The 17,170-nt window shown below is 40.1% G+C and overlaps 1 protein-coding gene across 2 annotated transcripts in view; it reads left to right on the top strand.

Annotated features, from left to right (window-relative positions):
- Window positions 1-17,170, top strand: part of pleca (plectin a) — a 96,764-nt gene that overhangs the window by 23,795 nt on the left and 55,799 nt on the right. The window contains exon 1 of one of the 2 annotated variants that reach the window (XM_080863854.1): window positions 1,523-1,676. The exons of the other annotated variant lie outside the window; for it this stretch is intronic. Within the exon in view, the coding sequence (XP_080719980.1) occupies window positions 1,631-1,676 (46 nt within the window). The 5' untranslated portion in view covers window positions 1,523-1,630. Of the gene's footprint in view, window positions 1-1,522; window positions 1,677-17,170 lie in introns of those variants that run through there. 2 annotated transcript variants of the gene reach the window in all.

Below are 17,170 nucleotides of genomic sequence, written 5' to 3'. Positions count from 1 at the left end.
GAGATTTTTCTCATCATCTTTTTTTTTTAATGTCTTGCCATAATGTTCCCTTTTTCATGTTTTTCTGAGAACTGTTTATTGCAGCTCAGCAAATGTCTGACTCCTCACATCTGAGCACAATTTATTTCAAATATTTTTGAAATACAGTTTCCAGAAGTTCAAACAAACCCTGCAGGTATCATCACCTCCACTTACCCCCGTCCACTCCAGCCACTAGATGGGGCAGGCTCAAAGAAAAAGCCCCGCAGTCATGTTTAGGCTCCCAGAGTTGCATTTAGTAGATCTGTTATCGATGTCTGGCAATTACAAATCAAAAAATAAACTTTTTGTGCTTTGCTTGAATAGTCTCACTTGATTATAGTGCAGTTACTCTGGTGTGATGCATGTCCTATCACCTGCTATGTGTTTTTGAGTACAAATAAAATCTCTTTGAACAACTAGAATTGTTCTTTATTTAGTTGCATGCATCTACTGGAATTTGAAGCAAGAAAGTTTCCTGTGCTTTTATAAAAGTTCACAGATTCTTCATACAGCCGTGTGTTATGCTGATCACTCGTCAATCCTCTGTCGGTTTATTCGTGCTTAAGCAAAAAGCATTTTTGCTGTTGCTGACTTCAGGCACAATGCAGCGATGTCAGCCGGTCACTGGAGGCTTGAGGAGACTGCTGAGTCAAAGTCAGCATAACCTTGCTGTCATCTTCTAAAATATTTCTGTCAAGGCTCTGATAATGTAAGCCCTTTGATTGTTGGTTCATTGACAGGAACTTTCTTATGCTTTATCTGATGATAAGATTGAATGCTGAGAATGGCTGTTAATCCATGAGATGAAATGATGTGATCTTAGTTTGTTTTGTGGCTTTGATTAATGACTTCATTACTGTGACCTCTGCAGAGTTGAATCATGGTAGTGCTTAAAAAGATGCACGAGTGCATTTTATTAAGGCTCCAAAATTCAGTTTCCTAAAACTGCTCTGTCATCCAAAGCACCCTGAGGTCCCCTCTGCAGTACATTTAATGAAAAATAGAGGGACTCTTCCAGTCGAGTAGTGGAATACTTTATTGGGAGATGCTGAATCATAGTTAATGTTTCAGTGCAAAAATGAACAACACAGTGACTCTTTGTCAAGTTTATCTTAATTTTAGAGTCTAGATATGTTTGCAGGGGATTTGACCTTCATTTAAAGGTTTTTTCTTCCCTCCTATCACTCACGACTCGAGTCAAAAACGCTCTGCACTGCCTGCTCGACACCAGCTGCTTGCGTGCTAGTGATGTGATGGTGGAGGATGACTGGTTGAGGCACCTCCCTGTGAAACACCACAAGGATGAGAAGGAACAGCAAGAGGGAGGGGTAGGAGCTGGAAAAGAGGGAGGTGTGCTTCCCTCTTTCACAATTTCTTTGCTGACAGGGTTTGTGTGCAAGTGGGCAGAGAGAGAGAGAGAGAGAGAGAGAACAAAAACACTGAGCTGCCAAGTCCTGTGGGAGCAGAGAGGGAGAGGGAGGGAGGCAGAGAGTGGTAGAAACAGACTGCCGTTAGCTGAGGGACGTTTACATCCTCCAGCGTGGTGCTTCAGGGCTGAGCTGACATTGCAGGGCTCAAACTGCTGTTTGGAGACTCAGCAGCCGTGAGAATGGATCCTGGAAGGTCTATCCAGCATGAGATCAGCTCTCTCAAAGGTACCACGCCTGACTTTATTCCATAATTTCTTTTTTTTTAACTTCCTGACTTGTCATCACCATCATATGCTTTCAGGACCGCCTTGTTTTCCCACAATCCTTCTCTGGTCAGGACTTCCTCATTTGTATAGATGCAGGCTAAAGAAAAAGTTCAGTCGTGAGCGTTTCTGGGAGTTAAATGGGGGAATTATAGTCCCCTGTTCTCCCGCCTCGTTTCTGCGGATAACAGAGGTGAAAAGCTTTTCTTCCCCTTTGATGTCCAGGCGTGACCACAGGGGTTGGAGCAGGGGTCACTGTGAGGCGGTGTCTTTTATGAGCCTGGCTGGGTGGGTGGGTGTGTGTGTGTGAGATGCTGAGGGAGGCTGGTGCTGCTGCATGCGGCACATTGAATGCGTCTGCGCCGGGAGATGCAGAACTCAACGCCTGGTGCAGAGCGGCTGCTGCATCGCCGTGGTAACAGCAGGAATTATGGTTAAGCGTGAGTCCTGAGATGGGACCGGCGATGGTGCAGAGACGGAGCTGATCACACACAGCTCTACAGCCGTAGTCTGTGTTCTGTGTGCTGCTTGTTTGGCTGCAGCGAGCTTCGGTGTTTGCTTATAATTAGTGCTTACATCATCAGAGTTTGCTCCACCCACCTTCTCTTTTCAAGTGTCTCACTCAGCTGTACTTCAGTGTCACAGACGTCATAAATACAGTACTGCAAAGTGTCATTTTAACACTTATTATCCCCATTTTGAAGATTTTGATTTTTTAAATAAATATAAAAGCAAATTCACATTTTCATCAGCTCTATTACTTTTCTTTTGTTCAGTTTTAACCTTATGTTTAATATTTTGTCATATAGAATATAATGCATCTAGATATTCCTACTTTTTAAGCAGTTCTGTTACAGATTATGATTATTAGTTTTGGCTTCTGTAACATGGGAATTTTACAGCTTTTGAGATTAAAATGAAATATGTCTTATCCTATAAATGAAGGGTATCAAAATCAACCTTTAAAAGGTTCCTAGTTATATTTTTTTGATGAGTAGTTCCTGATTTATCTAATAAATATACTCATTTTAGAAGGCTGGCAGATTTCTTGTGAAAATGTTACAGAACTCAAATGGCTTTAACACTTGAAAAAATAATAACAAGTGAATATTTCTCTCAGATTTCATCTATAAAATGAAACATATGATGCTACCTGCTGATCCTGTATTACAAGGGAAAAGGAAAGAGTTGTAGCTTTAGCACTGATATTTAAATGTAGGTCTCGTTCAAATCAATAGTTTAGAAAATTAGAAAAAGAAAGACCTTGTTAAGTTTAGGAATTCTAGCTGCGGTTTCATAATTTATGCATTTAAATGAATGTACATTTGTTCAGGTCATGGATATTGTTGCCTACTTCATGTAAGAGACAAATATATTTATATTTAGAGAGACAGAAAGCCCCTAATTTGAGGAGAGAACAACCAGACTGTTGCAGCTTTTTCTAATGCTGGTGTCTGTGTGGAGCTGTGGTTTGTCTGCAGTATTCTGGCAAAATGTGGTAACGCTTTGGAAACGTTTTCCAGGCAGCGGAGGCATTTAAATGATCCTGGAGAGGGATCTGAAGGAGTCCTGCCCATTTGGATAGGCTGAGAATGTGTTCCCCAGGGCTGTGGAGACAAAGGCTCTTCGCTTCACTGAGCGCTCCCAATGGAGTTACTTAATATGTCGAACACCGCTGCTTACTCAGTCAGACTGAGTTCATTTGTAAGCATGTCGTCACTGCAGGACCATCACTCCCATTGTCTCTTTGTGTCACCTATTCTCAGACACTTGGTACAGAGTCAGGAGCCTGCTGGTGATCTGCTGTATGTCTTTAGAGGTGCATAGCAGCTATTATAGAAATTAGCATATTTTTTTCCTGTCTGCTTTACTGCTTTCTACAAGCCGATTCTCAGTCTTGACCCAATTATTTTAGCCTCATTTCAGGCTTATGTTGCTCTCAGTTGAAGAAAAGTTCTAAAAAAAAGTTACATTGTGGTGCATTCACTGACTCACTGAAATCTCTGCTTTTTCACTACCTGTTTTTTTTTTCTTAAGTATTCTTTTTTGTATCGTTTTGCTCTCTTATAAAACAGTTTCCTGGCTTACCACACTAAATAAAGTGTTACTTTTTGTTTTATTCAAAATAGAAAATAACCAGAGTGAAGACATTCTCCTTTACTTTCAGCACTTTTTCTACCCCAGGGTTTCTCAAACTCTTGTCAGCAGGTTTTCTGTTATGAATGATGCTTTCTGAAGGATACGTGCTGGTGAAAGAAAGATGGCTGTGCTTTTCAGCAGCACAGGTCCACAGGATATCCAGTTAAAAGGAGTTCGGTGCAGGAGTCAAAGTACTTGACCTCTTGTGGTATTGTGTTGCAGACAAAAAAAAAAAGGTGAAGCAGGTCATTTGACAAGTCCCTACCTTTTATTAGAGGTATTTCCATATTTTAAGCAGGTTTATTTAATGAAATGGACTGTTATATTTTTACATAAAATAAATAAATGTGTTTTATATAGATTAGTGTTAAAATGCATTTTGGGGTATTGGGGAAATCATGACAAAGTGAGGATGTTTTTTTTAAATAATGCCATCAGAAATACTTATCAGAAATGAAATAATCAAGAAAAACAACAGTTGAATATGTGGTTTGACCACCGTGCATACAAGCACACTGGAGGTTGGCGAAAACATTCACCAGAAACGTTGCTTTTTGTTCCTCTTGATGTTGAAGATGGCATCAAGATCTTATGATGTCTATGGAGATGTTTCCTTTCTAAATGAATTTAAACAGAACATGTGCTTTCCTGTTTGTAATGAATCAGGTGATCGTTATTAATCCACCAAGGAAAAGAGCTGCAAACACCACACAAGAATACAAGAAAACATTTGGAGATCCAGTGCTTAAACGGTGTATAAGACAAACTGTCATAAAAACAAAAAACATGAGATTTGGCATGATAATTCAAAAAAAAAAAATCTGCTTTACAGTTTTTTTTTCTTGTTTTTTGGTAAAACAGTCAACTTGAAAATTCCTGGATGACAACAATAATTATATTTTAGCATTAAAAACATCATTTTAATTAAATGTCTTGCGCATAGTGGTGGATTTACCGTAACAGAAACATAAAACATGGCTTCGGGGTTACAGGTGCCGATGAAATAACAGTATAAACTACAACTACATCGAGTGGTCGTCTAATAAATATATAATTTGCAGTGTACTTGGCAAAAAAGCAGGTGTGCTGAGCTGCACTGTGATGTGCACTGACTCCTTAAAAACTTTAAAGCTGTCTAATGCAGTGTCAGCGCTCACAATGAATGAATTTTACTTCTAATGGTCCGTAGCAACAGAAAGAAACTGATGTTCACACACATATCAATGCACCATGATGACCAACAGGTGATATTCATTAACTCCTTTAAAATAAGTATTTGAAAAAAACAATTTGACATACTAACAGAGCATGGACAGTTTGTTGATGCCCCATAATAACGCCAGCATATATCCATGTAGTGTGACTATATCCCAGCAGCTACAGGCCGGGCTGCAGAAATGTCCCTTCATTGCAATGAGACCAGGGTAGCACTATTTGTAAGCTAAAAGCAGGAAGGCAACCGCTTCTTTTCTTGACCCTGTTAGATTTATTCCTGTTCCGTCCACCGCAAAGTTATTGCTGTAGCCATGCGAAACACATAACACAACACCCACCAGTGCCGACAGCACAGCAATCCTTCAGAGATCTCACACTGCCGATGATGATATGTGAACATAATGCATAAGTGTCAAAAAAGTGCCCCAAATGCCCACATGTGTTTGTTCATAAGTAAATCTGACCATATTTGGGAAATATTAATGTTCTTAATATTACTGTAAAGAAATATCTAAACATGGTGAACCCTTAATTTCTGATTATGGCAGAAATAATCCTCAAATGCAGGGCTGTTCAAGTGCATGTTCATTTCATGCACAGCTGCAGCATTTATGATTAATCTGCTGCCTACTTCTCCATTTCATTGACTATTTGTCTGGTTTTTAACACAGAAACAAACATGATAATTTCCCACAGCTTTCTCTGTAAAGACTAATTGTCCAGCGCGTAAATGCACTGAAATTGTTGCACCATGAATCAGGAAATGGTGCCACTGACTAGTTGTTACATCAGGCTGGCACCAGTGTTGTGGGCCACATGATGCACATGGTCTTTGCTGGATTCTTGTAGTTAAATCCCCTTTTTTCCATTTACAATAACAGTAGCAGGCAGTCAGCGTCAGCCATTGTTTTTACTCTATAAAGAGTTATTTACTTTGTGTACAAAGGGCTGAAAGACCAGCAGCTGAAAGCCTGTTTGCCAGTTAGACCTGCGGCTGATCTAATCAGCAGATTAAAGGCCTGAGTGTAGATCTTTGTGACTAACGAGAACAGAGACATACAGGAGGTGCTATGTATGGTCAGATAAGATGCTTGGTGACATTGTTTTGACAATTTAAGCGACCGTAGCTTCAGTAAGACAGTAGAACATACAATAGGGACACATTTAACAGCTGGAATAAATAGATTTGTGTTGGATAGTTTGATTAGATTAAAAAGTGGGCTGTGCTTCGGTGAACAGATCTGATTTTGTGAGGTTAAAACGCCCTCGTCTTGATTGTCAGACCTGACTACCACATCCAGTTCAGTAATTAAACAGTACGTGGGCTCTCTTTGGCCAAATTTGACAAGTAAAATAACGTCATCATTGAGTTGTTATTAAAGACCTGTATGATATAGATAGGAATCTGTAATTTAGGGATGAAGAAGTATTCCCCTTTGATTTGCTTACTCATTTTCCTAGTTTCCCGTGCTTGTGTATCTCCGGTCATGCTCTGTTTCATATCTGCAAAAGATCACAAATTTCCTCTTGCTACTGCACTTTCTGTGAAGGGTATAAATGAGGGGCTGTCATCGTTGGGACAGAGAAGAGAAGGAACGCTGTTTGAAATATTAGTTACTCATAAGTTTACATCCAGGTTTCTATACAGCTTCATTTATTCACAGTGTATTTGTGTTTCTGCACACATCCTGTCTATATTTTATGGATAGAGGGCTCATATATAGCTGTCTTAGTCTCAGTAGCTCCAAAATGCTTCAGCTGATATCTGAGCTGCAGGAATTAGTCAATAACTATATTCAAGGTTTCTCTCTCTGCAGCCAGAGTTAAGATTCACTGCAGATGTGAAATGGTAAATGGCCTGTATTTATATAGCGCTTTTCTAGTCCCTAAGGACCCCAAAGCGCTTTACATATCCAGTCATCCACCCATTCACGCACACATTCACACACTGGTGATGGCAGCTACATTGTAGCCACAGCCACCCTGGGGCGCACTGACAGAGGCGAGGCTGCCGGACACTGGCGCCACCGGGCCCTCTGACCACCACCAGTAGGCAACGGGTGAAGTGTCTTGCCCAAGGACACAACGACCGAGACTGTCCAAGCCGGGGCTCGAACCGGCAACCTTCCGATTACAAGGCGAACGCCCAACTCTTGAGCCACGATCGCCCCATGTGAAGACTAGGCTTGTTGCACAAAGCATTCCCCCTACACTCTGTGCACAGACATATATAAAACATGAAATCTTTGAGATTAGCTAAACATATGTCAGTATTCAGAATTTGTACTTAAGGTTTTCTGCTTTCTTTTTTAGATGTATTTGGACTGTAAAGAAAGGATGTCTTGTCTTGTATATCAAATACACTGGATACTAACTACACTAGCTGTTCCCAGAATGGCAGAACGGTGTCCTTCAGCTCATTGTTTTGGATTGGCAACCTGCAAGTTTACTGTTTTGGTTCATTGACAGAGATTTCAGCAGAAGTTGCACCTCTTTTTTTTTTTAGTGAAAAAGCTCTGATAAATGCATCATACAATTCTTTCCCAGTTTCAGATCGTAGCACTAAAGGGGTTGACGGCTAATACTGAGCTAAAAGCAAGTAAATATCGGCATTACATTCAACAGGTCATCAACTGTTTGCTAACAAGTTTGTTCTTGGAACTCTGTGGCATCAGCTTATCCCTTTTTAAGTCCACTGTTGGGTTCATCCAGCCTTATGTTGTGGGTCCAAGTGGGGCCTCTCTACAAACTTGTAGAGAGGCCTTGTGCTAAACTAACGAACACAACAATACTTAGTTACAGGTGATTTTGTATCACAGGTCTGTGGAACCACGATCCAGGTATACCTCCGTTTTTTGTGCTTTGGTTTTGATTTACAGGTTTCTGGCTTTTCTATAGAGGTCAAAAACAAACAGAGCTGATGACTGGATTAATGACTGGAACACAAACAAAAACTATTATTTCCAATTCACGTTTTATCTGAATGATCTTTAGACATCAACACACATGACAGAACTGTCTAATAAAAAAAGTTCAATCGCAAAATGAACACAAATCTCAAAATTGTTCAGCTATTATAAAATGTAATCACCCAAATTTCAGCTTTTCTTAAATAACAAGTAGTTCCAGTTAGAAACATTAGCTGACCTATATTAGTACAATTAAACAGAGGCAGTGTAGCCCCCTAATGGGGTCCTGTGTACTGAAGAGTGCTGGAGCTGTCAGCGAGGCTGTCAGTCATGCTGTTTGATAACTCTGGAAACGGTCCCCGCGAGTGCCCCCCTGAGTTGGCCGATGAGATTGCTTAATCCCATTAACCTTGGGTTTCCTGTAATTCAGAAGAGCAACTGCCTCCATAATTTGACACATCCTGTCTAATCATCCAATCCTTCCTCTAATCCCATTCTCAGTGGAGCGTAATTACATTCTTTATGCTTTGTTTTGTTAGGGAAAGGGGATTCAGCAGGGAAACTGAAACAAGGTGACCTCTGTGCCACTAGTAAGACGGAGGGTTCACACGGCTAAGTTTCTTTCCCTAAAGTGGCCAGGAGGGGGCACTATTAGTGCAGCTGCTGCGGCCTTAATGAGGCTATTGAGACGTCTGTTGTTAACATAATTATTGCTGTTTGTTTGTTGATTCTTAAGATTTCAATTATAATAAAAAATATAAAGGATTGGGTTTTAGAAATGGGAGAGAGTCTGCTTTGGAGGAAAGTTGAATTTCTCTTTTTTGCCTTTTGTTTTCTCTCTTTCTAGGTAAGTTGCTGCTCCTGCCTTTTGTAACTTTGTGGGGTTCCAGGTGACAATAGGAGGCTGTCCGGTGTCACAGGACGGGTGAGCGCCTCCTGCTTGTGCATCAGATCTTTCTGTCCTTGCTTTTTACTCTAAAGTATCTTTTCATTTCTGTTAATGCAGGGGCATAATTAGACAAGCGAGTTTTGTATTTTGTTACAGTATGCAACTGTTCATTCCTCACTCCTTTGTGTGACAGTCTTCAAGTGAATGCTGCTTTTTATTTGGTATAATAGTCACTGGTACAACAGTGCTGTCGTTGTTTGTGGCACAAAGAGCTGCAGGCTGTTTGCCATCATGTCTTCTGTACTCTTTCTTCTGATGCCAAGCCAAGTGAGTAAACTGGATCTGCAGCTTGAGGCCATGTCTCGCTTTCCTTTTGCACTTTTATATCTCTGTCTTGTATCGTGTCTCAATCTCAATTTGCATCTCGCAATTATTTCAATATTCCGATATTTTTTGGGTCATTTTCTTGGTTTTGGTCAACAAGCAATTCCCAAATGTAAATATATTCAAGTTACAAGAGCATAAATTACTACTCCTTGAATTTCTTTCTTTATATACATGCACACACTATATTTTGCAAGTGTAAGAGTGGGCTGTATTCAAGGATCAGGGTGAAATCATATCCCTCCCACTGACATTTAACTTTGTCAGTAATTGTAAGTTTTAAAGCCCTCGAGCTTGGTGCCGTTTCCAGAAGTTGCCTGGCATGAGACGACGTTATAAAAGCAACTGAGGCTGTTTGTCCGCCAACCCTCACCGCAGGCAAAACAGCCAGCAACAGCCAGCAAGGCGCCCTGCTGTATGAAAAGCCCTGTGAGACCCCTTCACTGCCACTTTCTATGAAGCAGATAACAGTTACTATCATGCTTATTTTTTTCTCTCGTGGGAGTGACAGTCTGGGAGTGATCTAGAAAAGGCCTGAGGAGGTGGGAATGTGGACGGGATCTGGACAGAGTGGAGGTGAAGCCCCAGTCACATTGTGTCAGGGCTGAGTTTACGAGGAGGCCGAGCTGATTTATAGGACTCCTCTAATGGCACTGAACACACATCATGCTGACATGTTGCTTCGGGGGTTTCCTGAGAGCGATGTCTTGTCAAAGTGCTTTTAAGTTTTGTTCTTGCTCGCTTGGTAGTAAACAAAACCCCATTGTGGGACCATGGTGGATCTATCACCCATTACTTTAAATCACCTTGGTGGGTAACATCCCCACAGTGACTACATTTTTGGACTTCTTCAGCTGGTAGTTAGTTGGACCTGCCTGAGAAGTTTGAGAATAAGGGTCTTTTAATAAGCCATGACTGAATATCTAACAATAAGAAACACAGGAGCTGTCTGATTGAAGCCCTGCAGCCTCCATGGAGAGAAAGTCAGTGAAGCGTGACTGTGTGCTGCTGTCAACATAGAGGCCAGTGGAAATCGGCACACCTGGCTTTATACTGGACATGGTCCAATGACTTCCTTTGGTGTTGATATGCACACTGAAAAATGTTTTGGTGAATTTACTCAACGCACCAAAGAAAATCATCTACGTCTTTGCTTAGTGAGCAAAATATACATAATTAACATAGCTTTTAATATGACACACTGTCACAAACTGTGCTTTTCACACACAATATCAAGCACATGTGAAATATACTTTGGTTTTCTCGCTGATTTAATCCCTCAAACCCTTAACTCAGCCCTCAACTTGATGATTTTCAAAAACTGTTTGCATTTTATTATCAGCCGTCCCATTATTGCTCAGTACCCTTCCGCGAAAACCAGAAGCAACAACAGTACTTACAAACATGGCTGAAGAAACCTCAGAGTCTAACACTGATTTTGCTTCGGAGACCTGGGACTTGAGGAAAGGGTTTTTCCACATCCAGTTATGTGAGCACAATTCAAGGAATTTTAGTGTTTCAGCTCCTCGTCTCGTCGTGTTGTCTCCTTCAACATAATGTCCAATGTCTCCACTCTTCTTGATGAAGACATAAATATACTCGATGGTCTTATTATATTCTCCGTATTTAATTTAACTTTTAAAACACACTTTAAATGAGATTAAACGTTCCTCTCACCACACGTTTAATCTCCATGTTTTTATGGAAGGCTGTGTAAATTAAGGATTAAAATAATCTGGAATGATTTTTATCATAAAAAGAGAATAAATGCAGGTCAGCCACATTTTAACTGTTTGCCACTTGATTAATTTAATATTTGTGGTTTTGTTGGCATAATTTAGCTCTTTTAAAATTACAAAGCCCTTTCATTGCAAAGAAAAGCATCTACATCAGTCAACCACAACACTGACAGATTCAAAAGAGCCAAAGAAATGCAGTGTTATCCCTTGAATTATGACATATAATACCAGGGATGGTGTTAATTAAATTTTAGGTTCAGTTATAATTTTAGCTTTCACGGACTGTTAAAATAAGATATTATTAAAATAAGTTATCTTTTCGTGCTTGGCCTATTATTCTCTAAAAGTTCAAATTCACTTCCCATCAGGGTGTCGCACTGAGTTCACGCTTATTTAGTTCATGTTCATGAAAATTTATGTAATTAAAAGACACATTTTACCTCTTTTTTTCTAATTATAATTTTTGTCACGATAAAGCACCTTGCAGGTCATCCTGCTGAAAACTGGTGCAGACTCCTAAAAACGGCTCCCCGACAGAACGATGCTCCCGACCACGCCCGAAAAACAGCTCAGGGAGAGCTTGAGGAACACAACAAAGAGCACAGTGTTGATGCTGCCTCCACACCCTCCAAGATTTTCATCCGAGAGTAAACTAGATACTCAGAGACCCCACTCTGCACCACATCAGATCTGTGTCCAGCTCTTTGATTGCACAAGGGGGTCCTGCACAGTATTTATTGTTTCTTTAACAAGGACGGTCAAAGTTATAGACATAAATATAAAATGCAAACATACCACATTTAATTGAAAGTGATAATTTAGACCTGTAGTCCCAATGCAGATCAGATAAATCTATGCAGGTGAAAATATACAGCTAATACATTACTTAAAAAACTAACATAATTAATTGTTTGAGATGTGCCTGAAGGGTTCGATCAATACACTGTCCCCTAATTATAACTGGTGAGGAGTGTTTGTTTACTCCCCTTTCCTAAGAACTTGTGGGTGATCTGTGTATAATCAGCTGGGATTCTCAGCAGTTTAAGTGCATTCCAGTGGTGAGCCAGTATCAAGGCAAAAGAAAAGAATACCAGAGAATTAAACTTGTCTCACAGCTTTTACACAGTAATCTCGATCAGTATGTTCAGTATGTTTTGAACAGTTCCTTCCTCGACAGTAAATCAATTAAAATGATATTTAGTGGTGATCCAGGGTTATGAGGAGGTCCGTCGATCCATGTTGAAGGCAAACGGAGCCTGTGGGCTCAGCAACAGGTTATATTTTAGGGGAGTATTCCTTTGAAATGCTCGAGTTGAGTTTCTTGGTTGGTGTGTGCGTGAATGGTAACGGAGCAACTCCAAAATAATGTCAAAACCAGAGTTTCTTTTGATGTTTTTATCACCTGAAACTTTTGGATCAGGTTGTGTGGTGAGCAGGAGAAGCTCTCAACATCTGGACGAGTGTGTCTGTTTCTTATTGTTGCCAGTAGCGATGCTATTGCCTCTGACCACTGTTCTGGCCTTGTACTCTATGCACTCATATTTCTTTGGTGCGTCATGTTACTGTGGCTGCAGGCATTCCTGGCCAGCCACGCCCTGCCATGGGTTTTGATGACTCATTGCAGTGGTCACTCACACACACACTTTCACATTTCCGTTGCTACGCTGTGGTTCCTCTTAATCATATGATGCTCCTATCTGATTTGGCGAAGTCTGGCGTTCATCCATTTTCTACTTTCCAAGTCGTCCATTTTAGGTTCAGGATTTTTCAAACCACCTTTGCACTGAGCTGCTTCATTCCTTCCCTGGTGCCTCAGACTGGCTCAGAGGTCCATTAGTTTCTAACAGCATCAGCCATTTTTTTTTTCAGATGGTTTGTGATCCAAAGCTTTTATGCTGTGAACAGTATTTATAGTGGTTTGTGCATTACCAACAAAAACCTGTAGTCTAATAAGTTCGGCTTGACATTGTGATCCTTTAAAGCCAAAACAATGCATTGATGCTGTTATCCATTTTGTGTTAATCAGTGATAAATATGCTTTTCAAATATTTGAATAGTTGCTACATTTTTCTAAAACTCACATGGTTTATGTAACCATTTCTTGTCTTAATTACATATTTGTCCACATTTACCTGTGCATGGTAGGATAAAGCATGCTACTATCAGCACTGACAAGATTTTTGCTAAAACAAACACCAGCAACAACACAATAATGTTCTGCTCTCAGGCTTTGGTCACATTAGAGATTGTGTTCAGATTAGAGATTAGATGCTACTGATCAAACATGAGAAACATAAAGCTACAGCCATCAAAAATAGCTCAGGAAAAAAATAAGGCCTTGCCAAGTAAAGCTAACATGTCACAAGTCTGCCACAGCTCTGCACAGTCAGTAGTTTCCAGTAACCATTAAATGCTTGAAATACCCTGATACCACTCATCAGCCTGCAGACCTGTTTGAGTGTCAGCGATCTTCCTCTTGTTTGTCCCTCTTCTGCAGTAGGATGCTGCAGCATCTCACTCAAGGACAGTTTGACATCGAGGTGTGAAGTCAGGAAAGCTTGAATAGCCTTGTTGGCTGCCCTCAACTTAGCTGTCTGCTCATATACAGAGATATATAATTAGTGTCAGTCCCAGGTAGGCGTAAATCAAGTAGTCATACACATTTAAGGGTGTCTAAAAGCTGTGAAAAAGTAGCTTTCTTTCTGTTATTAGCTAAGAGAACAGAAAAGTGGACAGTGGTGAGCAACAGCCCGATCATGTCTAAATTTACTTCAAACCCACGCTCTGCAACATGTATCTAATACACGTATCTAATAAACATTGAGAAGTTCAGTATATTTAGATGGTGCAATGACTCACAGGCTGTGACACAAGGCTGCGTTTCCTCTGCTGTTTGTTTACAGGCTACATCCTTCTTGGTGCTGTCATGATAACAGCATAAAGACACTTCATACAAACAAACTCCTGCTGCCACAAGCAGCTCTCTCTTTCTCCTTTGATTAAAACAATTTCATTGCAGTGGGCAGCTTTGACCTGGCCAGTGTTTGGAGCTCCATTTATAGCTTCATTCTTTCACTTTGGTTGTTTTTCTTCTGGGACAGGCCCAAATCACACAGTGTTTATTCAGCTTAACAAGGACTCGTTAATGCAGCAGAGACATGGCTCCATATGAAATTGATTAACTCCTCGCTGAGCACTGATAAAAATGCTTATGAGAAATTCTGCTTTCTCCTATGTGCATTTTTTAATGATGCTATCCGGGTAACAAGCATATACGTCCATGATGTTAAAATCAGATTTGTCAACATTAACCATCTATCAGTTCCCAAAAAACCTCTAGCTGTATTTTTGGTTTATATGGGATGTTTTAATTAAATGCATAATCAAAAAGCAATATATTAAATAGCCAACTGGATTTGTATTTGTATAATATTTCAACATTTGCAGTTTAATCAGGTGCGATTCATCTTTTTCTGATGAGATTTAAGTTTCCTTTTTCAAATACATTTAAACTAAACCATACTAAACTAAACTGCATTGTAGAGATTCCATCTCTAAAATTAGTATGAAACTGCTACAAGCTTTGTTGGTGAATCTTATCACTCTGTTTAGTTTAATGTTAGGTACACTTACTTTCTTGTGTGTGTTCTCTGTTTTTCACTCATATTTGTGAGTGGGCTGATGTGTAAGGGTAGAGATGTCCATATAAAGGTTCCATTATATGGAGTTTCCAGCAAATTTTAAATCCATGAGCCATTCTGCTAAAAGTTGACACCGTATCCATCTGCCTTGGGAAAAAATGTGCCTTTTAAATCACTAAAAGATTTTTGCACTCGTTTTACATGAGGTGGACAGATGTAAGTACTAACTCCAGAAGCACAGATGGATCAGAGAATAAGACGGATGACGCCTTTAATGCATACATTATCCAGAGGAATTTGGCCTCCATTGCACTGCAGACAGTTCAGTTTGCAGAATGTCCTCAGGACTTAACTGAACATCGTGTCAGGAACATGTTTTAAGTGCAATAGTTGCAGAATTTATCACCACACGTGTGTGTGAACTGTTTCAGCAATAGTCCTCCCAGCATTTTCCCACTGCTCCATTTCCAAATGTCAAAATGCAGACTTGAATTTAACGACTTGGAAGACAACCATACAGCTTAAACGACTCGCTATAAAGTACGCACTGGAATGTGGAGAGCATTTATCTGCCAGTAGAGTTGAATAGGTTTATTTTAAAGCACCCAGTGTCACTTTGAGTTGTCTTCATTCCCTCGACCTCGACCATCGCCACCATGGCAATGAGCTTTCATCATGACTTGGAGAGAGCAACAATAAACATCTACATTATTTATATCCAGACAAAGGTTGAGGATGCGTATATTTTTTATTTTTCCCATCAGGCTTTTTTAAATAAGATTGACTGGAGATCGTCAATCTCTAGATTGCATTTAAGAAAGGCTATAACTGAAGCTGTTAGAGGTGTGACGCAGGTGCAGACAGCTTCACTTCACTCCATCTATGATTCTGTGTTTGAAAACCAAACAAAAACTCTATTGTTGCCGCCAGTGTGTTTGATATAGAGCCACGGACAGGTAATGGAGAACACATGGCGATTAAGTCTCTGCATCCAGTGAACCAACACAGTCCTCAAGTTTTTTTGATGAATCCCAAGACCACTAAATTCTTGCGCTGTGAGAGGCCTGTTTTCTTTTACCAGAAGAGTTCTTACCAGCTGTGCCATGCAGCAAGAATTTATCTGTGCTAGCAAAAAGATTGTGATTCATTCTTCCAGACATCTTCACTTAACGCTTCAGTATATCATTTCGAGTTCTATGACAGCCTATCGAAATACGATGGAACTGGCAGGAGATCATTTGCCGGGTATGATCTGCAGTGGAGCCTCATCTGGCGCAAAAGTTATTTGCGCTGATTGTTGCCATGCCCCAAAAGGGCGGGGTTATATCCATCTCCAGAATTCTGATTTATCGGTGGCAGTGTTTATGTGACTGCATAATGTTGAAATAGCTTAATACTGTTTGCCCCAGACCTGCTAGAGGGAGTCATCTTCCCTCTCCTGCATGCTCTTACTCAAAGCGATTTCTTATGAAACATTGCTCCCAGTAGAGCAATCAAGTTTCTTGACAAATGGGTTTGACACAAACAGGCAAAAGCTGATTTTCATTAAGCAGATTATAAAATTGATTGTTTGGAAAAATAATTAAAAAGCTTGAACCTCTGTATTTATTTCAACACTTCACCCTAATAGGTTTTCTGTTCAGAGATTTTAATGTGATCAGCAGAGATGTGCTCCTATATTCATTATTATTATTAAATGACTGTTAAATGTTGCAGCTGTCAGAGAGAAGAGGGAAAATTAGGAAGAATTAGGGAAAATCACCATCTCCTGCAGACTTTTTCCAAACCTCCTGTTTGTATTTTTAGCTCCACTGGCAGCTGTTGTTACCCTGGACTCTTATAACTGCTGTTCAGTCTCATTTGGTCTCAGAGGAGGTTGAGTAACATGGACCTAAACACAGGCACAATTGTCTTTTCTTATGGGGAAATCCACGACTTGATGGCTTTTCCATTTAGGTTTGCAGAATTGGCTGGCCGGAGATGTGGGCTATGAGTGAGGAAAGGAAAGCATGGAGACCAAAGATTATACACTGTTTGTACTTAATGTTTGACATTTAGGTTTGGTGTCTTTGAATAGCACTGAAGAACCTTTGGAAAACATTAGTGACCATGACTGTATATTATATTGGGCAAATTCAGTAGTTTAGAATACAAAGAGAGCCTTTCATTCTGGAACCTTGTATTTCGTCAAAGTGACATTTTCAAAACCTCTTGCCTTTAAAAACACATGCCGATGATTCGCCACAGCTGTCCCTGTTTTGCACAGCATTGTATGCATGGTTGTTATCCCCTCAGGCCTGTTCGGTGTTGGTTGTGTCATCCCTGCCCCATATCAGATGTTTTAGCTTTCAGCTTGTTTTTTCCCTGTTATCTGTTACCTACACATCTGTTTGAATGTTAAAGTCTCATTTCATTCATGCATGTAACACGGTATATGTACTATTCTGCAGTGTGTCTGTCTTACAGATGATTGGATTACCACCCATCACCGCTAATTGTTGTATCCCTGTGTTATTACAGGTGTATTACTTCTAATGTCT

Source organism: Rhamphochromis sp. 'chilingali', assembly GCF_963969265.1.
Source record: "Rhamphochromis sp. 'chilingali' genome assembly, chromosome: 17".
Taxonomy (NCBI): domain Eukaryota; kingdom Metazoa; phylum Chordata; class Actinopteri; order Cichliformes; family Cichlidae; genus Rhamphochromis; species Rhamphochromis sp. 'chilingali'.
This window is presented reverse-complemented; position numbering and strand designations above follow the sequence as displayed.